The sequence below is a fragment of the Leptopilina heterotoma genome, unplaced genomic scaffold (assembly GCF_015476425.1).
Source record: "Leptopilina heterotoma isolate Lh14 unplaced genomic scaffold, ASM1547642v1 Lhet_397, whole genome shotgun sequence".
NCBI classification, from domain to species: Eukaryota; Metazoa; Arthropoda; class Insecta; order Hymenoptera; family Figitidae; genus Leptopilina; species Leptopilina heterotoma.
The window spans coordinates 49283-76405 of record NW_025111062.1 but is presented as its reverse complement, the minus strand read 5'-3'; the positions used below and the strand labels follow the sequence as shown (position 1 = coordinate 76405).

The 27123-nt window shown below is 27.8% G+C and overlaps 1 protein-coding gene across 3 annotated transcripts in view; it reads right to left on the bottom strand.

The window, feature by feature from the left end:
* Positions 1-4856: 4856 nt before the first annotated feature.
* The window catches only part of LOC122506164, a 39211-nt gene continuing 16944 nt past the window's right edge, over positions 4857-27123 (bottom strand). The window contains exons 3-5 of one of the 3 annotated variants that reach the window (XM_043618196.1): positions 21303-21521; positions 7076-7117; positions 4857-6906 (exon numbers count right to left, since the gene is read on the bottom strand). In XM_043618196.1, the coding sequence (XP_043474131.1) occupies positions 5740-6906; positions 7076-7117; positions 21303-21521 (1428 nt within the window). In that variant the 3' untranslated portion in view covers positions 4857-5739. The remainder of the gene's footprint in view (positions 6907-7075; positions 7118-21302; positions 21522-27123) is intronic. The other 2 variants (XM_043618197.1, XM_043618198.1) reach the window with 2 other exon arrangements.

Here is a 27123-nt window from a genome sequence, read left to right as displayed (position 1 = left end):
TTAGAATCACTATAATATTTCATTTTCAAATTGAATTAAAATGTAAAAATTAAATTTTCCATTAATATCAACGAAGAAAAAAATTTCCAGCGGTAAACTTTTCGAGATAAAAAATAATTTTCTATACACAAATTTTTTCTATCGAAACTAATTATCTTCTTGTTAATTAAAATAAAGTTTCTTAAAAAAAATTTCTCTAAAATTCGAATTGAAGAAAAAGAGTTTCAATCATCGGATATTATCGAAACCAGCCACCCTCTCGTGTTTGTCCTAATGTTTTATGAAGGAACCCTTTTTTTCTTAAAAAAAAAATTGCTGCAGAATTAACTGTTATTTTCAGTTTTTTTTTTTGTTTTCATAATCGACGAATTTTTGAAATCACAATTCAGCCCATTTTTGAAAAAATTCCATTTATCTAGATGCAAAAAAAAATTGATTACCACTGAGAAAATACTTAACATTTTTCTTTTTCGAAAATTAGAACAAATTTTCAATTAGAATTAGAATTTTTTTTTAATTTTTCATCTTTGCTTTTTCATTTTGGAAAAAAATTAATATTTTCTCAGTGATGAACAAAAAAAGGGCTCTTTAACAGTTTTCATTTTTTTTTTTTTTTTTGCAGCAAGAGGCCATAATTATGAGTTCACTCAAAAATGTAAAATGTTACACGCGTTGAAAATTTTTGTGAACTCTTGTGTTCTATTATTATTATTATAAAATGTTCGCGTGCATATATTTTTTTTTCTTTAAATGTATGCTTTTTTTTAGGACTTTATGCTGTATTACATACTACGTATACTATCACAATGACGGCACTTGACATTAATTCCAGTGTTTAGATGAAAAAATGTATTATAAATTTAACCCCTTGATTTAATAGAATAATGAAAAAATAATTGGGGGGTTTCTCTTTTTTTTTTTTTAAAGTTTTAATTCTTCATTTGGAAGACTCGACGTCAAAGTTTCGCAATTCCATTTTTATATTGTGCGACATTCATATCGAGAGGTTCGTTTTTTCATCTATAAAACTGGAATCAAAGAACTTCAGAGAACAATGCAACAGTGTTGATTAAGTGGAAGATAAATTCGGTTTTCAATTTTGAATTTTTTTTTTTTTAAGAACCTTTTTTTTAATTTTTGAAATCTATTTTTTGATTTTATTTCTTTATTCAAACTCTATTTTCTGTAATTTATTTCTTTATTTGTATATTATTTCTTTAAACTGTGATTTTTTTTACTTCTTTATAAGTAAGCCGGCGATCGCGGTTCCCCCTCCACTCTCTGGACGGAGCCAATTGCTGCGCGCGGTCACTACTTGTAGGCGGTGCGCTTCCCCTACTTTTGTGCGTGGTGCGATGCGCGCAGCACTTGTTACCGCCCACTTTTGACTCGTTTCCCTTTCTCCCTCCCTTGTCGCTCTATTTTTTCCCTTTTTTCTTTCTTTTTTTCCCCTTTTCTTCATTCTTTTCTTTTTTTCTTTCTTTTCTTTTCTATTTTTTTTATTTCTTTTCTATCTTTTTCGTTTCTTTTCCATCTTTTTAGTTTCAAATTTTAAAGAAACAAAAAAAAAAATTCCCCGCAACGTGTGACATTATTTTCTGAAGTGCTTTGAAAAAAGTATGACCGTCGTACAGCTCTAACCTATACATCATGATACAATGTGAAACCCTACATAAAATCTACGTTGACACGTTTTCCTCTCTCACTTTTGTCTCGACGTTTTTTTTTTTTTTAGTTGATTATCATACGGGAGGATGAACGTATAAATGTCTATATATATTTTTTATTAATTTTTTTCTTGTTGTTATCTTAATATTCGTGTAAATGTGTATTTTCTTTTAAAGTGTTCTATAATATGTACGAACTTTTTTATATTATCTCGACATCTTTGTTTTAAAAGGAAAAATATGTACATATACATATATATTATAATATATACGCCAAAAAATCTAGACTGCTCAAATCACTGGCAAGTGGTTTTTTTTGTTTGCATTTCGCAATAATATTAATAAGTAATCATAGTTTAATAATAATAGTAATAATAATAAATTTAACGAACAACGACAACATTAATTCTCTATTCATTTTTTTTTCTCCTTATTTGCCTTGAGTTTCTTTTTTTTTAAGAAACCTTTTATTCTTTAATCAAGAATTTTCTTCTTTTTTTCCCAGCGGGGGCTTGTGAAAAATACGTCACAGTGAAACGCTCTTTTTTTTAATAAGGATATTTTGTAAAAACGGTGTCAGTGTATTGTGTTTGTTAGAGAATATTGCAAGTGAACTCGTATTCACGTCATTTTCTCTACCTTTTTTTTTGCAATTTAAATGCATAATTATCAAATCATTTATTATTTTTTTTTTAAATAAATGCACCGGTTTTGAACTTGACGTTTCACGTAGTTCACCGTTGCTATCGAACTTCTCCCGAATTGAATCGAAGACAAAAACGCGCTTATCATTTTTTTTTAAACTAATTTGCACAATTTTTATTAACTAGAAATATTCAATAATAACGATATTAATAAAAATATTAATATAAGAATAATAATTAATTAATAATAATAATAATAATTAGTATTGTAATATTATAAAACTTATAATTTTTATTATAAAATTATAATTATTATTTCTGTATTATAAAATTATTATAAATTTATAATAATTAGAATACTAATTTTTATCAAAAATTTTACGATTATTAATAAAATTAATTATATATATATTACAATTGTAATAATTATTATAGAAGAATATAATATGATTAATATTTTGAAATCTGCTAAAAACTAAATCTCACCGTCAAAAAGAGAAAACAATTTTAAGGGGTCAAGGGAATTTGAATTCAAAAATTCAATCATCCTTGGTCATTTTTGAAAATTCGAAAACCAAAATTTTTTTTTCTTTTGAAAATAATGTATAAATGAATTTGCAAAAATTTGAATCGAATTAACAAAAATGACAAAAGATTGGACGATTTGTTTTAAAATCGCTTGGGAGTAAAAAAAAGGAGGACTTCCAATGAATATGTCACAGTCTTGAGCCATTAAAACCTCAACGCAAGTATTTTTTTTTGATAAATAAAAAAAAGAGAGAAAAAAAATTATCAAAAAAAAACCCGCAAACGTTTTGTTGTGAATTGAAAAATAATTTCGTTTTTTTTTCTAAAAAAAAACGTCGCTGGCAATTTTTACAGCCGTCAAGTAATATTTGAAAATGAAATAAAAAAAACGGATGCGCGGTATCGGGTCGATAAGGCACTGTTTACCGACAATGTCTGACTAGAAAACGAAGCTATTCTGGAACTTTGTATTTTTCAATGTCGCTCGAATTTTTATTTTCAACTAGTCCGCAACTAGGTCCCTTGCCCAATGAGAAATTCTTTTTTATTCTTTCATCTTGTTTTTTATAGTAGTAAAAATAAATTGAAAAAAAAATTCGGAGATTAAAAAAATTTTTTTCACTCTCTCAGTCTTTTGATATTAGTTTTGAAAATAGGATCACAGTGAATTAAAAATTCAATTTAACTTTTCAGATTTTAATTTAACTTTTGGTTTTGATTAACCTTCTGGATTTAACAATCATTTTATTGTAATTTGATTGTTGGATTACAAAAATTCGATTCTGTTATATTTAAATATTAGAATTTTGATTTTCAGAAAAATAAAATTGGAAATTATTTTTTAATTTCGATTTTAGAAGTTGATTTCTAACTTTGATGACTTTCTTCCTAATTTTGATGTTGAAATAAAAATTTTTATAGTTGAATTTAAAAAGTAAATTTGAAAAAAAATTAATTTAAATCTTCTTGGATTAGACACAATTTTTAGGAATTAGATAAAAAATTATTTATTAAAACTTTTTTATTAATAAATAAAATTATTATAAAACAATTACTTAAGTGCTAATCAATTTTCAATTAATAAATTCTTCTAACTTATCATAATAATTAACACACTTATTTCAATAAACAAGATAAAAATAAAAAAACAGTAAAGAAATTGTAAAGAATTGAATTTTTTAAAATTAAAAATCAATTACAATTAAAAAATTGAATGTTTTTTATTTTAAAACTTGAATATTTTTTTTTTGTAAAAATTGAAGAGACATAATTTTATTTTTCAAATTATTGATCTTCATGTTAGTAAAAAAAAGGCAAACGTTGACACACATTAAAAAATAGAATTTATTAGTTTATGTAACTAATTATAATAATTATTAACTAACGACAACTGATTAGTTTTTGTAAGAAAGAAATTTGCTATAAAAAAATAGAGAAAGTATTTTGATTTTTCTTCCTCTGGAGTTTTAATTATTAAAAGTTTATTTTTCTTTATTTTCATTAAATTATGTTTTATTTTCCTACATCAAAAATTTATTTTGATTTCAATTGTAATTTTGATCCTTATATTCAAAACTAATTTTCTAGAGTACGAAGTAGCGATATTTTTTTCGTCAATTTCTAAAAAGTGTAGTAAATTGTCGATTTTTTGTTCGGATAAATTTCTGTTTTGATTAATTTCCGTTTTTAATTCCCGTTTCTTAAAATTAAGCAGTAGTTAAGTTATTTGAGTGAACCGACCGAAAAAAGAAAATTGCTTTTGATAAGAATCGAACCCTTGACGATTTTACAGCAGTCGATGACTTAACCAATCGCGCCATTTCAACTATTAACTACGATTTTTTAATTTCAAAAGAAAAAATTGAATTTTCTCGAAAGTTTCTTTTTTTGTACATTGGTCTTTTTTTTCTTTCCCAGTTTCTTATTTATAGTGAACAATCTTGAAAATTGTTCTTGTATTGTTAAAAATGGAACCATTTTTCGAAAAACAATATTTTTTCTTTTTCTTTCTTTTTTATTGTTAAAACAAAGCGATAGTTAAAGTTAATCGAGTAAAAAATCGACTACCCAGTTGAGTCAGTAAAAAACTTTACTGAAAAAAAAACTCTTTTGAGAAGAATCGAACCCTCGACGCTGTTTCAGCAGTCGCTCACCTAACCCACCGGGCCATTACAACTAACAACTAAAGTTTCATTTTCAAAACTAAAAATCGAATTTTTTTGAAAGTTTCTTGTTCCTTAGTTTCCTTTTCTTGGACATTGACCCTTTTTTACTTTATACAAATTTATTTCTAGTAATCGACAATCTTAAAAATTTATTAATCGTAAAAAATCGACAATTTAAAAATCACATTTGACCACTAGTGTTAAAAGTATAGCTAAAAATAAACTAGTTCTTGATGGTTACCGAATAGTACTAGGAATACCGAATACTACCAGGAATACCGAATAGTACAAGTAATACCGAGTAATACTAGTAATAACGAACACTGCTAGGAATACTCAATACTACTAGGTATACCGAATACTACTAGGAATACCGAATAGTACTAGTAATACTGAATACTACTAGGAGTACCAAATACTACTAGGAATACCGAATAGTACTAGTAATACCGAATACTACTAGGAATACCGAATAGTACTAGTAATACCGATTACTACTAGGAGTACAGAATACTACTAGTAATACCGAATACTACTAGGAGTATCGAATACTACTAGGAATACCGAACAATACCAGTAGTACCAAATAGTACCAAACAAGAAAACTAATAAGTAGAGTAAAGAATCTGAGATCCTAGGCAAGGAACCATATTTTGTAAACCCTGAAAAAGAGAGCCTCTCTTTTCCCGCAAAAATTCGAAAACGAAACGAAAAAAAAACACTGACGCAAAGAATTTAAGTGGTCTTCATTTTCTTATAGGGCTGCATAATAACACCGCTACTGGCAGGCATGGCGACCTGCGGTTGAGCCGCAATAGTCGCTGGACTAGCGGTTTGCATTTGTGGCATTGCCTGAAGTCCCGCAGTGGCGAATCCCGGATTGCCAGCGACACCTGGCAGCATTGCCGCGTAATGACTTTGCAAATAAGGTGATTGAACAGTAGCGGCCGTTTGCATAGTAGGCAAGGATGTCTGCATATAGGGACTCGTATGGAGCATCGGCGGTTGCCTAATCAATGAATAAGGATTGAAGGTGGCGCTCGCCGGAGCACGCGGATAGGATAGTATTCCAGCTTGGAGGGGGGATGTGAGACCGCCACCAATACCAGCAAGGCCAGACACGACTTGTCTAGGTGCAGCGGCACCCGGCATTCCCGCATGATGATGATGATGATTTGCCACTGATAATGCTTGTTTATTGAGTGAAACACCGGTGTAATTTAATGCGTTTAGAGGATTCATCGCGTAGGACTGTTGAGTGGCTTGGGAGAGTTTTAGAGCCTTGGCGTAATTTTTTTGCGCTACCTCTTTGGCAAGTGTGGCGGGATCGAGACTTAGTGATGGCGCCATACCGAGGGAGCTGAGAACATTGAGGTTCGCCATGTTGGCCATTGTGTAATTGGCCATGGACGTGGCGACTGAGACCATTGGATTCATGCTGACGACGACACTTGGGACGGAGGTCAAACCGGACATTGATGTCATGGGACTCATGGGCGGCGCTGGTAGGGCCAATTGATGCGACGCATTTGTGTGATTCAATTCGGGATTTGTTGTTTGTGTTGTGTCGGTGTCGTGATTTGAGGTTGTGTTTTTGTCGCCGCTCGTTGCCACTGAGGCGGGCGGCGGCGGTGGCGGATTGTTGGGATCCAGAAGGAGCCCGTGACCATTGGTGTCGGCGTTCACCGCCGCTGCTTGATTTTGTATTGTGTTTTGAACCGATTGATGATTTGAGGATTGGGCGGGTAGGGGTGGCGTTCCAGTGTACTCACATGACACAGGCACGAAGGGCTGCTGAAGCTGCATTAACTGCTGATAGGTCGTCGCACCGGTTGGCTGATAAACCGGTACGCCGGACTTGTCGCCCGCCGGACGTTTGTACGGAACCATTCCTGGGAAGGCCTGTAATTACCAAAAAAGAGTTTAACATTACCATTAGTTTTCTTCAAATAAACCTAGTTTTTTGAAAAGAGAATTTTCCTCCTTGTCACGTCTTTATTAAAAAAAAGAAACATTATTTTGACCCAAGGGGATTGTTTTTTTTCAAATATTCTGTTGTTTCTGCACTTACAAAGTTCTCGTAGTAGAACGACCCGACAGACTTCATGTCCATCTGCAACAAAGACAGTTTCGTGTTTCAACTTGTTTTTCAGGACATGGCTACAAAAATTTAATTTTTGAAGGGCATTTTATATTTAATTTTTTTTTATTGGAGTTATTGTTGTGCCGATGACGCAGCTTGCAGCGACGTTTCCCAAGCGACGATCCTTCTTGTATATGCAACTGTAAATTCTCCCTTTGTTTTCTTTTTTTTTTTGCAAAAAATGTCAGAAAAACCAGCCATTGAAAAGTGCGCGTGATTATTTCAAATTTTATATTCCCGTAATTTTTTTTTCTTTCTGTGCTGTGTCATTGGCGTGTATGAAAAAGTTTAACGAGGCCAAAAGTTTTCCAAGGAAAATAATGAATCGACAAAAAAGAAACCTTAATCCTCACTCTTTTGGGTGAAACAAAAATAAGATTCACATTTAGCAGGTATATCAATTTTTAAATCATAAAAAGAAATTAAAATGTCCCGTTGTAAAAAAAAATTGCTTCGACTATTTTTTTTTAATCCGAGAAAGCAAATAAAGAGAAACGAAAGAAATTAAAGTTAGAAGCTGCGACGAGATGCAAGAAAGCTACTCAAAAATAAAAGCTTTGGAAAGAACGCGAATTATAAGAGACAATTTTTTGATAAGGCAAAGAAAGTGTAGATGATCGATTTCTAAAGGACTTATTAGAACGAATGAGTTATAGACTGACACAAGGAAGTGCGTTTTTATTTTGAAAAGCGCGAGTTTGGTTAGTAAACAAACGCAACACACACGTTTTAAAAAAAAAATTACCCGAAATGAATTCTTATTCGGAGAAAAGATTTGTCGTTCCGTCAGTGGAAGGGGAGAGAGACCAACGAGGCAGGAAGTGATTGGACCGAGAGCGCGTGGAGGGGGAAAGTACTCGCTCCGCCCAGCGCCCCCCACTCCCACTCTGGACCCGCCTTCATTGAGTCTCCCTCACCTTCTATTGGTGGAACTTTAAACTTTATTCAAAAAATCCCCAATTTTGCTAGAATCCACATTTAATTTTATTTTCCTCTCATAAAACCGTTTCATCTATTTTCCCCAAAAGTTTTTCAAATTTTGTTTTCAAATTGAGACAAAAAATGTATCAAAATAGTTGCAAAGCAAAATTTTGATACGTTTTTTGGTCTCGATTGGATATCCTCCCCCCTCCCTTTAAAAATATATACACACAAAAAAATGAATTTGCAAAAAACTAAATAATAGGCGTGCCTCGTGAAATTGCTGTTTTTTTTTTTTTTTTTTTTTTAGAAATAGCAATGAAAGAAATTGTGTTTTTCGATGAAAGAGAAATGGTAGCGAGTGTGTAAGCGATCTACAGTGCGTTTTTTTAGATTTTTTTTTTGTGAACACGACGTAATTTTTTTTTTTAGTGAATGAATAGTGGCTGTTAACAAACAAACAAAGAAAAAAATAAATCGATTTTTAAAGGCCAGTTTGGTGATATCACTGAATTTCTATTTTGAGAAAAAAAAATAAAAATAATAAAAAAAAACACTCGGTCATCATTCCGAGTGTCGAGGAGATGACGTTGCACCATCACCTCGGGGTCGCGAAAGCACAACATGCATCATCGGCGCAAGCTGAGAATTATACGGATCAAATTACCAAGATCGGTTCCTCTTCATCCTAATGAATATTGATATGTTAACAATATTTACATCGACGAAATATGAAAATATTTAATTCATAAAAATTGGAGATGAAATTTTTTTTTCGAGTTATAAATTTATAATATTATGATAAATTATAATTGTAAGTATAATTATAATAACAATTATTATTTTATAATTAATTATAATTTATAATTGTAATATTAAAAATAATTTATTGATTTAAATATACAATAAATTGAACTTGAAAATCTCTATGAACGAAAAATCATCCAATTCTTTGAAATTCAGTTTTTTCAAAAATAAAACTAAAAATCAGTTTTTAAATGTTACGAAATTTTCTAGATTTCCATTCCATCGACATAAACACTGGTAAATTTCAAATTCACTTAAATTCAATTAAATAATTAACATTGAATTAAAGAAATAAAATTTTCTTCCAAATAAAAGAGGTATCGATCATAATAATCAGAATTACAATAGTATATTTTGCAATTTATGTCGTAAAAATACTTTTATGATTATTAATATTATTTCTGTTATTATTTATAACTATTTAGTACGTAAAAGTTTTTAATTTTTATTTTTTGAGTTTAATTTCTTAATTTTATTTTTAAAATTCAATTTTAAAAGTCAATTTTAAATTTAATAATTAAATGAAAAAAATGGTCGAAAGATTTAATAAAAGTGTATTTTACGATATAATTGCAATGGTCGATCATTGGAAAATTTGATTAATTAATTTAATAATATCGACCAAAGAATTGCCAAAAAGGAATTAACGATAAATTTATATGGCACATCAGTAGCAAGGAATTCTAATTGTTATTATTTATTTATTTACAGTTATTATTATTTTGATTATTATTAAAAAACTGTTGTTAAGAATTCATTGCTACTGATGGACTTAAAAATATTTTGTGAAAATAAAAGATTGGTAAAGCGATCTATAAATACATTACGAGGCGTAAGCTCCGAACGGACAACATCGCAATGGACGAACAGAAAGAAGCGAATATATATATTTTTTTTTTGGTATTTAAAAATATATATATTTTTTAAAAAGAAGATATATGAAAGAATTTTTGCGCTTGTTTCTGAAGAAAGCCAATGGTGTCGTGTCACATGATGCAAAATAGATATTATACGAATATTACGAAAACTGAACCGTCTCATATTATTATTTCAATAACCACGAGTCACTAGGATTTTATTAATCTATTTTCATTTTAGTTAATAATTTATTAATAGTACGCAAAAGTATTATTTAAAGTTTTTTTTTTAAATTAAATAATTACTAATAATTATAAAATATTTAATTATAGTTATGTTTTCCATTTTTTTTCCAAATTGAAAACTGGGAATTTTTTTAAAATAAATAAAATAATTTTTTAAATTTAATTTTCTTTTAAATTTTTAAATCAAGCGAGTTAAGAAGCGAGAAGAGCGCAGGGAGGGGGAAGGTCAGTGACCGTTTGCTCCGCCCAGCGTTCCCCCTCTCCGCTCATCATCCAATGGGAGATGTGGTCCGGTCTCTAGTCCCCCCACTTCCAGAGAAAACAATTCTCTCATATTTTTCCGTTCTTTATAATTAAAGGTAACGGTCAAGTCACTAACATTTTTTTTAAAAATTAAATTAAGTAATTGAAATGAATTAATTTTTAAAATAAAAATTTCGAATTTCTTTAAATTAGATAAATTTAGTTTTAATTAAATTTTAAATTTCTCTAAATAGAAAAATTGAGAATAAATTCTTTCCAGTTATTTTCGAATAATTTCTTTTTATTCGATTTTACAAATTCTTTTTTTTTATGTTGTATTTTTATTATTTTCATTTATTTTCATTCTGCTCTGTTTTTGAAATGATAAAATCCAATAGCGACGCGTGGTTTAACGGTTCTGTTTCGTTAGACATGACAAAGAAATAACAGGAGCTAGAGCTCTAAGCGCGCTCGGCAGTGTATTCACAATCGCAGTAAACTATAGGTATCTGTAACTTAATCGTATTTACTGCACAGGAAACTCGAGAACTGTTGCACGTATCTCTGAAAATTGGGAATTTAATCGATCGAAGCTAATTTGATTTAAACTTGAAACTAACAAGTCAGTTGGAACGAAAAGGAAAAGACCATGTAAATACAATTCAACTTTTCCTATTTTCATTTATAAAAAAAACAAAAATAGTTCACCTTTTATTGCAAAATGCTTCAAAAACAGGTTTCGAAAAACAAAATTAAAACAATAAAATAAAAATATAAAAATGTTATAGTTTAAAAAAATTTAAAAGGGCGTCGGCATTTAAATAAATGGTTGTGGAAATTTTTCCCTTGGAAATAGATTTTTTTAAATTATTCTAGTGTTTATTATTATTTTGTTTTTATTTTTTACTATGTTTATTATCTTTAAAATATTTTTAATATTAGCAATTTTTTTTTAAATAATAAAATTAATAACATTGTTCTTACTTTTACACCATACGAATAAATTTATTATATTAATCGATTATTTATTATTATTCGATTTTATATTCTTTACATTACTTTTACTATACGAATTTTTTTTATTATATTATTTGGTACTTAGCAAAAATTCCATTAGATTTATTTCCTTCCGAAGTCATTAATTTGTTTTTATTCATTAGCATTTATAAAAAAATTTAATTTTGTTAAAGCAATTACATCCTGACGTAAAAATCGCGTTGGTTAAGCAACTCTAGATTATTTTTTATTTTTATTTTTTTTATTGTTAGACTTATTATTAGTTTATTATTTATTTATAGTTATTATTATTAATAGAATCATTTGTTATTGTTATTATTATTATTAGTTAATTATTTATTTATTTATTTAAAAAAATAAAGACGGTGCCTTCCGTACAATTAGTACGAAAATTAATTGTTTTAAAAATTAGGTTACTAATAATAATTATTGTTATTATTAATTACCAATATGAATTAGTTTGAAAAAATAAAATCAGTGTTCATTGAAAAAAAGAATTAAAAGAAATGAAAAATGAAAAGAATTTCCACAACCATGAATAGAAAGGTATAATAATAATAATGGAAAAATGGATGAAATTGAAAACAGTTTTTCCGAGTTTCCTGACTACAAAAGAAAATTAAAAAAAATAAAATAAAAGGGAAAGTGTGTAGTTCATGCATAAGCCGTGGTACCATTAGCAGATCATCATTGGAGTCGCGCATCCGTTTCTTGCCAAGTTCAAGTCCCGCCATATTGGCGTTCTGAAGTCCTCCTGGAATAGTGTTGGTTGGTATTGCTGATACTCCACCAGTCATGGCGCCAATTCCTTGGACACTGGTTGGCATTGCTGTCGTCTGATTTTGTTTTTCGATTTTTTTTTTGATCATCGATGTTGAAGAATTTTAATCCATAGTTTGTTTTTGGTTTTTTTCGGCGTGCGTTAATATATATTTATTTTTTTTTTGGCAGGTAGCGAAGCGCACCAAGGTTTTTGTTTTTTTTCAGCAAGCATGAAGCATCGTCAGGCGAGAGGGCAAGATAAAAATCAAAAAAAGAAAAAAAGACAAGTTGAGGCTACGTTAGGCAGACAGTTTTTTTTTTTTTTTTTTTGAAAAAAGGTCTTAAAAACTATAATAATAATTTTAATATTAACACTCGTTATATTTTGCATCTCAATCCAATTTGCGAAAATTTTGTTTTGTAACAGTAAAAAATCTGAATCGCCTTGAAACTAAAAATTCAACAACTTTTAGAATCCTAGCGTTGGCGTCTTGAACTATAATTTTGGGAATCCCACCACTGGCGGTGGCGTCTCGAACTAAAAATTGCTGGGAATCCCCAAGTTGATATTCTGTTTTTTATTTCAAGACCCGAGCGGTTTTTTTTTATTTTTTCGAAGGAGAAAAATTTTTGTTGAAAAGAAAAATTACGTTTGGATGGAAATGCAAGACACGTGTGTGTAATTATTTTAGTAAATAATCATATTTTGGAATATTATGTGGCCAAATAAATATGACAAGAAAAAGTTGGTTCCTACTTTGCTCACGAAAGTAAAATGCGTTTCTATTGAAAAAGAAGCTGACGCTAAAAATTAAAAGCAAGCGAAGAAACAAAAAAGAAGATAATATTTTGACATTATTTTAAGGTCACAAAAAAAAGAATTATTGTGTTCTCTACGACCGAATTGGGACATTTTGGTGCGAGCGACGCATTACTTTTGAGGAAACTTGGAACCGTTAATAACTACGAATAATGACTGGCATTTAAATATTATTAAATTATTATTAAACTATTGTAAATTATCATAAATTATTGTAAATCATTAAAAATTATATAAATCATTGTAAATTATTATAAATTATTAATATTAATGTGAATATTCATATTAATAATAATAAAATAAATATTAATAATAGTAATATTAATATTAATTAATATTACCAGTAATATTAATTACTAATATTATTATTATTTCCAAAAATAGCATTTTTGAAATTATAATTAAATTATAATTTTTATAATTTATCATTATTAAGAATATTATTGTCATCATTATCATCCGAGGTTGCAATGGAAGCGTTGACTGAAAACAAAAAAAAAACATGGAAACAGAGAAGAATTCTTTTTTAAAAATCATTCAATATTTTTTCTATACTAAAAAAATCATTCCTAAACTAGAAAATCATAAAACAAATTCATTTAAACGTCAAAAAAAAAAAAATTTATAGAATCCAGCGACCCAAGTCCACTTGAAAGTCGCTTTATTTGGCTGGCATTTCTGACTAGTAAATCTGCAATAAATTAGTAAAATAATTATTTTATCATCATTTATATTTCGGTTAAATAAAAAAATTGTAAATATAACAGCATCACCTTTGAAGTTGATAAAATTCGTCATTTACTAAAAAAAAGAAAATTTTTTCCATTCTTGAATTTCGTTAATTTTCATTAATAAATTTCAAAAAGAAAATTTATGCCTCTTCCTGAAATTAATAACAGAAAAAAAAAATTATATATTATACATCAGATTTTTTTTTCTCTTTAGTGTTGCGCTGTCAGTTTTGAAGTCACTGTATGTGTGTAGTATATGTATGTAATCGTGTCCTTTGAATCCGATTGAGTATAGTATGCGTGAAATAAAAAATAGTTGTATAAAAAAAAATTTTTTTTTTTAAATTGTTTTTGTAAGAATTAAATTGTTTACTTGTTCGCGGCTTCGTGTGTATATTTACACTGACAAACATTCAGGAGTGACGTTGCAATCCCAAAGAGTGCTTTTAGATTGTGGTATTGATTTACAAATGTAAAGAGGGGGGCGAGGGGGGGGGGTGTAAATGAGAAAAAAAAATAACATTACTTACTCTTTCAAAAACAGCGAAGGTGCGTAAACTTTTCTTTTCAATTAATTAAGTGCATAAATTTAAAAAGCAATATAAGAATTTTAATTAGTTCTCTATTTTTCTCTGTCTTTTGTTTTCTAATTTAATATAGAAAAATATAAAATTTTTGGGTATTTAAAATTTAAATAAGGCGATAAAAATTATTTTCTATTTTGAATTGTGAATTTTTAGAGTCGAAACAATTAAAAATGGGCGGGGCAATTCATTGCTCCGCCTACAATGTGGGCGGAGTTTATTTCTTTCCTCTTTTTGTTCTAATTTAAGAAAGAAAATAAAATATTTTGATTTAGAATTTAAATAATGTAACTTAAAAAATAATATCTATTTTGTATTTTCAATTTTCAGGGTCGAAACATTTAAAAATGGGCGAGGCGTTTTGTTGCTCCGCCTACACTGTGGGCGGAGATTATTTTTCTGGAGAAAATGAAATATTTCAATTTAGAATATAAATAGTGTGATTTGAAACAATGTTCTTTATTTTGAATTTTCGGGTCAAAAGATTGAAAAAATGGGCGGGGCGTAAAAAAGTGGGCGGGGCGTAAAAAAGTGGGCGGAGCTTAGTTTTGGGGGGCGTTTCGTAGCTCCGCCTACACGTGGGCAGAGCTTATTTTTACTATTAAAAAAAATGTCCATTTTTCTCCTAATTGAATTTTTATTATTGATTATAATTTTTTCTATAAATTTTAAAAAAATTATACATTAAAATTACGCACCCTGGCAGTATTGGAGGAAAGGGGGTAAAAATTGATTGTTATTTTCTCCTCTTTTTTTTTTTTTTTTTTTTTTGTCGTATTCACAAGGAATGAAGTTTTAATGGCAATAAATAGTGAATGGCACCCTGTTGGAATTGAAAAGCACTTATAGAGAACGAAACTTCCCTGCTAACAAGCTGGTCTGCCGCAATCCGTGAGTTTTCCTCCCCTTGTTTCCTAGAGTGTGGCCGTAGACTTCTGAGAGAGATAGAGAGAGAGAGAGAGTTCTGGGCGATGTCGCTGAAAATGTTTCTCCCGGATATCGGCCGACCAAAAAAAGTAAGTCGTGTCTTTCGAGTATACAGTGTCTCGAGTGCAGTGTATACCGTGGTAGAAACAAATTTTGAAACTTCAAAGTTCTTATATCGAGAGAGAGAAAGATAGAGAGAGAGAGTTTCTTGCCAATATGATCGTTTCACCTTCTTTTTTTTTATTTTTGGAGTATTCAAAATATAAAAAAAGAACTCGATGCTGTGTCTCGATTTACGAATAATGGTGTCTCATTAAAGGAAAAACTTCATAACCGTAAAAAAAAAATAGAAAAAGATAAATAAAATATTTTTTTTTATTATTTCTTCGAAAAACTAGTTTTTGATATCTTGTGCCTACAAATATATTTCTTTATCCTTTTGAATTATGAAAATATGGAAACAAAATTTTTAATTAAATTTTCATTAATTACAAACAATAATAATTAGAATTATAAATTGTTACAATTACAATTATAAATTAGGATAATTGTAAATTTTAATAATTAAAAGTATAAATGAAAGATTCGAAAAATGCAAAATAACCAAAAAATATGCTATCTTCTGAAATTAATTTTTTTTTTAAATTTACAGTAAAATAAATAATTCTGCAAAAGAATTTTTTTCTTTTAAACATTCCTCTTTGCTAGACACATAATTATTTTGTCACACAACAAAAATAATAAGTGAAAATACTTCTTTCTTAATATTATTATTAAAAAAAAAAAAAAAAAAAAAATGCTTTTATACTAAAATAACTACATAAAAGATTGTGTATAAAATAGCATAAAATTCTATAAAATAATTTATAAATAAATTCATAAAAAGTTGCACAAAAAAATTGTATCAATTGCATAAAAATAATTGTACCAATTACATAAAAATAAGAATATTTCCCTAAAGAAGACGAATTTTTTTTTCCTAAATAGGAAAGATTCAGTGCCAATTGGATGAAACAAAAAATAAAGGGGGGTTTAAAAAGTGAGACACAGCGATTGATAAGAATAGCCAATTGGAAAAAAAAATAATTCTCCGTTTGTAGGTAATTTTTTTTTTTTTTTTTTTTTTGACGAGAAAGCGAAACACGAGACGATTTTTCTTTTTTGACAAGTAGAATACATTTACATATTTTACTATTTACCCACGACACCCATAAAAGAACCCACTTTGGGTCATTTTTTAAAAATTATTTTACAGAGCTTGAGTGTAGCGCTTGTGTGGAGGGGCAGCAAACAGCAGCAGGGTTGATAGCCGGGGTTCGTGCAGCACAGCTTGTCAGCAGGTTGGTGTGTATTTATGAAAAAAGGTATTCACTACTTTTTATTTAGTTTAGCAATCGTCACTTTACTCCATTTACTAAGAGACCATTTTCAAAAATTTTTCAAGTTTTTTTTTATATATAATCACGGTTTTCTTTTAATTTTCTTTCGTTAATTTACGAAGCATTTTAATCATTTTCCATTGTTTTCAGTTTATATTTAATTTTTTTTTTTTTTTTTCTTTAATAGTAAATTGTCTCTTGAATAAAGAAAGTGAAGTGTGACAGTCTATTGCGAGATAAAGTATTAAATATATATAGAGAGAGATATATATAATCTAGATAAACCGGTCAGGTGATTGGTGTATTGCGACTAGGTAATTGCACCTGGATAGCTGCGATAGGCTGCTAGAAAGAGAGAAAATAGAACAGTGGTGACGGTGATGATAAAAAAGATAACTGGCTGTTGTTTTTCTACTCACTACACACTACAATCACGGCTGTTACGAATCAAACAGGATAATAGATGGAGACAAACACAAAAGCGACAAACTGGTATAAAGTGAAGAGTTCGCAACTCTTTTTTTTTCAAAAAAAAAAAAAAAAAAAAAAAAGATTTTAAATCATAAATATACAAAATATTTGGAGAAATCAATTCAACATTATAGCCGCAGTAATCATACTGATAAATTGTTATTCTCATCTTTCTTAGATTAAAGATTTTTTTTTTCTTATTGTTCGCAAAAAAAATTTCCTTTGCCTTAAAAAAAAAAAATAATAATAAAACAGTAAAACAAATAAATAAAATAATGAGAGATAAATTAAAATAATTAATAATAATAAAACAGTAAATGAAATAAATAAAATAGTAAATAATAATAAAACAGTAAATGAAATGAATAAAATAGTAAATAATAATAAAATAGTAAAAGAAGGAATAAAATTAAATAGAATGGAAAAAAATTGTGCGAATTAGAAGAATTCTGCTAATGGTGAGGCGATAATTTTGAAAGTGGGCGTAGACGGGTCGCGTAGTGGGGAAAGCGTCATCCAGTCAGTGCGCTCCGTGGCACGCAGTGGGAGAAGCGTCAGCCACTCGCTGCGAGCCGGTCGCCCTGGTGAGGGAAGCGTCAGCCACTCACAAAACTCAACTCTCCATTTCGCATTATTTTCTTAACAATTTTTTTTTTTAAACTCAACAGTAAAATTAATATTGTTATTGAAACTCGAAATTAAAAAAGTAATATTGAAACTCAACAATAAAATTAATCAACATTTCTCGTTCCAATACTACATAGAAAAATAGTTTTTTATTTTAAAATTAGAACGACATAAAACGAAAAATAAAATTTTTAATTTAGAGAATAAAAAATGTTTTTAATTTACAGAATAAAAAATATGTATTTTTTATTAAAAAAAAAAAATTGCCACGTGAGTTTAATTTTTGTCAACAACGTTTATCAGTATAATTACGTCGGCATTACTACTGCGCAACGCTTAGCCAATTTCGATCTGAATGTTTAAAAATTTATAAATTTTCATAAACAATATTGTATAAGTACATATTTTTTATAAATAAAAGTATTTTTTTGAAAAAAGGGCCGTCATTTAGAAAAAAATTCTTCGACGATTGGCAAAAAGCAGCGCAGCAGATATTAAAAGCTTCTTAGAAGCAAACCCAAGGAAATAGGTTAGATGAAAATAAATTAAGAGAAGAGAAGTAGAGATAAAGATTTATAAAGTCGAAAATACACTACAGGATTTTTTGGATTTTGGAAAAATATTCATCTTTGCCTGAAACTTTCAATTTTGATACCAAAAATGATTTTTTTCATTTATAAATAATAATAATTATTATTAATTATACAAATATAATTACTAATTAATAAGTAATTATTAATGATAATTGCAATTAATTAATTAAAACTTATTAATTAGGTAATAATTATTATAATTAATTATTAATTAATAAGTAATTATTTATAAATAATAATAATTGTTATTATTAATTATTATATTATATTATTATAAAAATAAAAAAAAAAATTTGTCAAGAGTTAAAGTACTTGTTTTTTATTTGCATACAATGAAGAAAAATTGAAATATGAAAAGTGTTAAAGAATGCTTTTACTTTTCTTTTATTTTTTTTTTTTGCTTCCCTATCAAATCAAGAATCATTTTGCGCAGATTCCAGGATCTTGAGTTTCCTCAAGTTTCCATTGCTCAACGAAAAAAGAGTGAGGAAGGAAACCAGGGAATCTAAGAACGAATTGCAAAGGATATCAGAAGCCAATTTCATCGATGGCTCTCGAGTCATCTCAAGGGAAATGTCCCCCGGGTGAGAAAACTAATTAAGTTTCAGGCAAGGATGATGAGAAAAGGAGAAGTAGGTTAGAAAGAAAGAGGGGGGGGGGGAAGTTAAGAGAAAACACGAGTCTCGATAAAAGAATGAGACAGACCTTTTTGGAATTTTTTTTTTTTTTTTTCACCGATATGATTAGAGGCAAATTGACAAGCAAACAAGTATGTTTATAGAAATAAAAAATTTTTAATTTTCATTCATAATGAATTTTTTTTTTAAATAGTTTTTCCAAATTTTCAGGTCTGTATTGTTCTCTTAGAGGAGATAACAAAATTTTTTTAGAGAAAAGAGAGAGAAAGAGAAAGAATAAAAATGGAGACAAAAGACAGGGTTAAAATTAGTGAAGAAGAGAAAAGAAGAAAAATAGTCGGGAAAAAGTAGTAGGAATAAATCGTAGTAGGGATAAAAAATAGTAGGGGGAAAATACTAGGGATAAAAATAATAGGGGAAAAATAGTAGGAAAAAAATATTAGTGGAAAAATACTTGGGATAAAAAATAGTTGGGATAAAAAATAGTAGGGGAAAAAATAGTAGGGATAAAAAATAATAGGGTAAAAATAACAAAGATAAAAAATAGTAGGAAAAAATTAGTAGGGTGAAGACAAGAAATAGTGGAGGAAAAAAAAGTGGAGATAAATAGAGTAAAGAAAAAAATAGTAGGAAAAAAGAACATTGGAAAAAATAGGGGAAAAAGGAGTAATGAAACAATAAACCAAAAAGGAAAAAGGAAGGGAGCAAAATATAAAAAAATTTAGGAATTTAGAATCAAAACGGTAAAAATAATACATAAAAAAAATTTAGTTACAAAAACAATAGTAGTAAACAAACAAATAAATAAATAAAACACTGAAAAAAATTTATTTGATTCAAATCATCAATTTACATTTACAATTTACATTTCTGATGTATTTTTTCGTCCTCTTTCAGAATCTGCAAGAAAATTTAACTTTTGACTTAAGGATTAAAAGTTATGATTATTTAGACAAAAAAAAAATTATTTTTTGGTTTTTCTTTCATTAAAACTATATTTTCGTTTGGAAATCGCTTCAGGAAAAATTTGGACTGACAAAATATCGCGACCAAAAATGTATTATGACCTTTCATTTAAGCATTGCTAGAAATTTTAATTTTTTCGAAATTCAAAATGGCGGCTTAAAAATGGTCGACAAAATATCTAAAATTTTGAATAGTCAGAAAAATAAATTCTAGACACATTTTCTCATCACAAATTACTAAAATATTAAAAAAAAAATTTCTTGTTTACATATCGCTCTTATTTTGATAGTTGCAATGAATATTGATGATAAAAATTGTTTAATATTATTATTTAACAATGTTATAAACAAATTAAGAATTGATAATAATTGAAGCTGAAAAATAGTATTTTCTTCCACCGACTTTTTTTTACTGTTCTCTTAATGAATCTTTGAGGTGAAAACTATTGACTACAATTATTTAACAACTTTATAAACAATTGTTATAAATAAATTTCAAATTAAAAATAAGTAAACATGTAAAAATTTCGTTTTTTCCTTTACAATTTTTTTTCCATAGGATTAATGAATCTTGAACATTTAATTTACCTACTAATATTTTTCCATAAAGTTATAAACAATTGTTGTAAACAAATTACATTTTAACAACAATTGAATATAAAAAAGTAGTTTTTTCTTTTAATATCCTTTTTTCGATGTTATTTTTCTATGTGAGAGTACTGCCAATACCAGCACTTTACCTTCAATTTACTGAAAATAAATAATTTGTTTACAAGAATTGTTTACAACTTTGTTAAAAATATTTAGATGTAAATTTAAGTTTCAAGATATATGAACCCTATAGAAAATAGGATATTAAAAGAAAAAACTATTTTTTTCATATTCAATTGTTGTTAACATATTTTGTCGGTCCAAATTTTTTCTGAAGCGTTTTTTCAATCGAAAATATAGTTTTAATGAAAGAAAAACCAAAAAATTTGGTGTTTTTTTGTTTAAACAATCATAACTTTATTAATTTTATTTTCGAACCGTTTTTTAATAATATTGATGATAGTGTTCACTGACCTTTTAAAGTCTTTTACGGTTTTTTTTTTTTTTTTTTATATAATAACTTTTAATTATTAAGTCATAAGTTAAATTTTCTTGCAGATTCTGAAAGAGGACGAAAAAATACATAAGAAACAAGGTGTGCAAATTATTTTTAGCCCACCATTTTCGAAAATGCTAAGTGCAAATGTGAAGAATAAAAACGGACACTTGGGACTAAATGGGTTAGGCACCCAACATTTTTTACACCGAGAATAACAAAAATTAAAAAAAATCAATATAATCCTACAAGGTTAAAATAACAAGGAACAGGATAAAAAAGAATTCAAAAGTTCTAATAATAAAAAAAAAAAAAAAAAAAAAAAAAATGAAAATAGTCAGTATAAACAAGGAGGTTTTAAATAGAGAAGAAAAGACAAAGACAAATAGGCAAAAAATAAACAGAAATAGACAGAGAGAGTAAGAGAGAAAGAGAGTGAAAAAGATTCAGAGAGAGAGAGAGAGAGAGAGAATGCATTACCGCAATGCTAGCCCGAGATTGTGTGGCCTTAATGTGGGCTTGAAGGTGCAGAGGGGGGTGGAAATAGCGGCAGGGGTCCCGATTGCATCGGCCCTTGACAGCGTCCATGCAGACCGTCACAGAGCCGTCCTCGTTCGCCTGCACCGTCTCGAGGGGGTGCGCAAACCGGCACTCCGTCTCGCCGCGTTTGCACGCCCCGCGTTGAAACTCGCGACATACCTACAGCAAGAGCGAACACGCATGGCATGGCATGGCACTCTATCTATGGAGTGATAAGGGGGGGTGGCAAAAAATAAACTGGGGTGGGGGCAAAAATACTTGGAAACACGCTATATACATATACAACAAAATTTAGGTTTTAAGGTCCCAACCCACAAAAATTATTAGGTACAACTGTTTGATCAAGGTGACAATGTGTAGTTTTTTTTTTTTTTTTTAAAGATAAGGTATCGGTAGTCTACTTTTTTTTATTTTAAAGGCGAGGACAAACATGCACCGTGGATAGCTAACTACAATTAAATGGAACAACTGATATCAAAAAACTTTTCCTTTCCTTTCGTTTTTTTTTTTTTGTTTTTTTGTTTTGTTTTTTTTTTTGTTTTATAATTTAAAAATTTGATTGCAATGTATTACAAATTTTATTTACAAATTTTGAGAGTTGCCATGATTGTGCCAGTTTTGCGCCAATTCTGTAATTTAAAAAAAAAAAATTTTTAATTTAAAAAAAAATTTTTTTTTTAAACTAGCGTTTTAGTTTCTTAAGAATTTTGAAAAATTTTTTCAACTTTATATTGTGCCAAACTTGGCTCAATAATGGTTAGTTGATAAATCACTTAATTTTCGATTTATTGGAATTTTTTAAACAAAAAATATTTTATTTTGTCGAAATTTGATCGTATGGATTAAATTTGCAAACACTGGCATGCAATGTAGGCAAATTAACTAAAAATGTTTAATTTAATTATTTAATAATTAATATTGACATTAATATTTATGAGTAATATCATAAAGTATAAAAATAAATTTATTTTTATACTTTATGATATTATTCATAAATATTAATATATTTATAAATAATAATAATGTTTGCTTTTTGTTAAAACCGTTTTAATAAGAAGAAAAGTATTTTTGATAAAAGCTGTTATCAAGGCTGGTAGTTTTCGTCCACTTTTGAAAATTCTATTTATAATTTATATTTTTATTTTATATTTATATTTCTATACTTTGTAGCTTTGATGTATTTTCAAATTTCGAATTTTATTTAAAATCCTTTTTCTTTCTAAATTCAACTTTAAAGGAATAATTTAAATTATGAAAAATTTAATTTAACGTTTCGAAAATTATTTTCTTAATAAGAATTTTATTTAAAAAAAAAGGAACCAGCAGACATTGTGACGTGAAATGAAATTTTAATATTCGAATAAATTTATAATTCTTCTCTTATATTGAAAATTTAATTATAATATAATTAATATAATTGTCATTAGGAGAGTTAATAATTTGTATATCAGTGTGAAAAAACTTTCGAAATTTTCAAAAATTTTGACAAAAGGTACGACAACCTTGATATTTTTCTGATTAATTCCACAAAAAAATCGTAGATTTAGAATTGAAAAAAAATACTTTTAATTAGTCAGGAGGTTGTGAATTTTTATAAGAAAAATAAATAAATCGAAACCAGTCACTATTAAGATTTAGAATTTAAGTTTACTGTGAAAATTTTTAAAAATTAACTTCAGTAAAATTATTTTTTAATTGTTTTATAAACAATTTGAAAAAATAGTTAACAAATTTTATTCGTTTCTTGTTTTAGTTTGTTTTTCAATTGTTTTTAATAGCTTTTAATTGTTTTCAATTGATTTTAATTATTTGCAATTCATTTTAATTGTTTTCAATTGATTTTAATTGTTTTAAAATGTTTCCAATAGTTTTCAATAGTTTTCAATTATTTTCAATTGATCCTAATTGTTTTCAATTAATTTTAATTGTTTTAAAATGTTTTTCAATGTTTTGAATTGTTTAAAATTATTTTGAATTGCTTTGAATTGTTTTTAAATTGTTTTGACTAAACAATTATAAAAGAATCTTTGATTTTGATAGAAGCTGTTATATGTACAATTTAAATAAATTGAAATTAAGTGAATTTGAATTAAAAATTTTTTTTTCGTGGTATTAATCAGAAATGTAGATTTATCATACGAGGAATATATGATAAATCGATTTGAAAAACCACGGTAGCACGTTTCTGCCAAATAGACTAATGCTAGCGAGTGTTTTTTTTAGCGGTCATAGCACGTGCCGAAACTGTCACGATGTACAGGCAATAATCTATACATTGTACTTTTGGATTTGGTATAGTGTGGAAAACAATAGAGTGTAGGGATTTTATAGGAGAGACAGGCTTATTAAAAAAAAAAAATTGTTTTCATAAAAAAAGAAAAGAAATACAAGAAATTAAGTAGTTGATTGACCAAGAATCATGCTAGATTGTAAATTTTACTTATATATCCTTTATAATTCAAACACACTGGAAACTAAAAAGCAATCTATCAATTTTTATTCAAAATTTGTTGTTCTTTTTTATACTGATCGGTAATGATGGTATCATCATCCTTTATCTAAAATTAAATTTAAATTTAATCAGTTAATACTGATTAAATACTGTTGACAACAATAGTGAATTTTAGGTACCAGAAGTGTTGATAAAATTGGAACTAATACTAATATCTGATAAGAATAAAAATTAGGTATACCAAAAGTATACCCAATACTATTGGTATTGGGAAATAAAATTTGGATCAAAATCAGCATTAATACTGGTGTCAACAATACGGATGTAAATTGTTTGTTACAATCTGTATTAGCAGCAATTTAGACAATTACTTACTGCACCTTTTGGTACAAGTAATTTTGGTCAAAATCTGTATCAATGTTGTCAACAATACTGATTGTAACAGACGTTATCATCCGTATTGTTGACAACAACATTGATACAGATTTTGACCAAAATTACATGTACCAAAAGGTACAGTAAGTAATGTCTAAATTGCTGCTAATACAATCTGTATTGGTAGCAATTTTTGATTTTTTGTAAGTAATTGATAGCATCTTGGTACTGCATCTTTTGGTACAAATAATTTGGGTCAAAATCCAAGTTAATGTTGTTGTCAACAATCCGGATGATAATGTTTGTTACAATCTGTGTTGGTAGCAATTTTTTTAAGTAACTAATAGCAATTACTAACTGTACCTTTTGGTTCAAATAATTTGGGTCAAAATCCGTATCAATGTTGTTGTCAACAACCTGGATGATAATGTTTGTTACAATCTGTATTGGTAGCAATTTTTTTGTAAGTAATACAGCATTTTGGTACTGTATCTTTTGGTACAGATAATTTGGGTCAAAATCCGTATCAATGTTGTTGTCAACAACCTGGATGATAATGTTTGTTACAATCTGTATTGGTAGCAATTTTTTTGTAAGTAATACAGCATTTTGGTACTGTATCTTTTGGTACAGATAATTTGGGTCAAAATCCGTATCAATGTTGTTGTCAACAACCTGGATGATAATGTTTGTTACAATCTGTATTGGTAGCAATTTTTTTGTAAGTAATACAGCATTTTGGTACTGTATCTTTTGGTACAGATAATTTGGGTCAAAATCCGTATCAATGTTGTTGTCAACAATATGGATGATATCCGTATGATGGTATCCGTGATGATGAATCAGTATTAGTACTAGTAACAATGTAGGCATCATTAATGGTACTTTTTTGCTCGCTTTTTTGCCAATAATAATGCAAATAATAATTTGTATTAAAAATCTGCATCAACTGCAGTCACTATCGGTCAGCTTACTACAAAAATCAAATTGTATTTCTCTTCTTTATAAATAGGGGTAAAAATCAGCTATTCGGTGTATTCTTTTTAGTAGTACTAGTAGTAGTATTAGTAGTAGTAGTGTGAATGGCGTGTTAAAAAAATGGGTTTATAGGAAATGAGACAAGCAAACGTAGGTTCCTTTCGCCAGGGTGAAGAGCTTAGAGCATGTTCTCTCAGAGAGCATAATACACTTACTTAAAAGCTATACAGTATACATGTACATTAACGGTGCACGCACGTGGTGGTTTTGTAAAGAGCATTACAGATACGCAGAAATTCAATCTATATCCGTCGAAGGAGGCAAACCTGGTTTGTGCATAAATATATATATATCTATATATATATACACACATACACACATTTGCATTTGGGAAAATATGGATAGAACGAGTAAATTGACGGATGCAAAGTAGGGTTGTTCCTGCCCTCGCAAAACTCTATTATTGAACTCTCTACCAGGAAAGCTAAACAACTTCCTGTGTTTCTTTTGTTTGCTTTCTATGAATCTTTTATTTTTTCTACTTTTTTTTCCACTTTTTTTTCTCTTTTTTAACCCTATTTTCTCTTTTCAGTTTAAGATTATTTATCTTTATTTTATTTCTCTGTTTATATTTCAAGTTTATGACTTTTTTTGTACAGAAAAAGAATTTGTATTTTTCCAAAGGGAAAAATATTTTATTTCTTTCTATTAATAATTAAAATTAGGTCATAAATTTATAAATAAAATAAATAATAAATAAATATAATAAAATAAATATTGCTAATAACATAAATAATAATAATTATTAAAATTATATTACATTGTACTTTACACTATATTATATTCTAAATATTGTATTATAATCACTATTATATTATAATAATATAATATTAATTTTTGGTTTTGAATTAGTAAATTTTACTAATAAATTAGTAGAAAGTACTATTTATTAGCAAAATTATATTAATTCAAAAGCAAAAAGTCAATTTCTGATTCAAATTAATAAACACTTTTACTAATCTGAATTTAGAGAAAAGAGAAATTTTTTTTTGATTTTTGAAAAAGTAAATCTAAAATTTTCTATTTTCTTCTAATGAAAAAAATTAATAATTTTTAGTGATATTTTTTCTTTTGTTCAATATAGAAATTTGCAGTCAGAGAGCAGGAACATGTCCAACTTTCATTGGGATTAAAAGAAAACATTTTTTTTTTTGGAAAAAGTACAAAGTGGACTAAGTGAGAGAAATTAATTTTGTTAAATGGTTTTTCTTCTGATTTTTTTGTTTCATTTTTTCTAAAGTACTTCACTTTCGTAAATTTCGGACTATTAAATCTTATTGTTTCACAAACACACTTAAAAAAAAAAAAAAAAAAAAAAAAATTAAAAACAATGTTAAGGAAGAAAGTTTTACTTTCCTTCCTTGAGTATTTCGTTAGCGATAGCGTGTATAATGCAACATGCAAGAATTTGTGTGTATATAAAAACCCCATTAACTCTTTTTTTCTCATTTTTTTTTGAAAACCCTATATTATTCATTTTGTTCGTTGGCATTTTATTTTACTTTTCATTACTTTTTTTATTATCGTTTCTACGTTGGTTACTTTTGACTCTTCGTGGTGTATTTTTTTTATGTATTGATGATTGTATGTATACATGTAAAAATACATGTACATATAAGACCTTGTAAATAAAAAAAAAAAAATAACTTAACGGTATTATTTTAACATTTAGGTACATATAGACAATTTTATCATACGTAGGTGCAATACGAAAAAAAATGTTAATTTAGGAGAAAAAAATTTTATTTTACTGTATTTATTTTGAAACTAATTTTATTTTACTTTTTTTTGTTTAGAAACTAATTTTATTTCACTGTGTTCATTTATAAAAAATTATTATTATTTTAGTGTGTTTATTTCTTCGAAACATTTTTTTCTAGAAAAAATATGTATTTA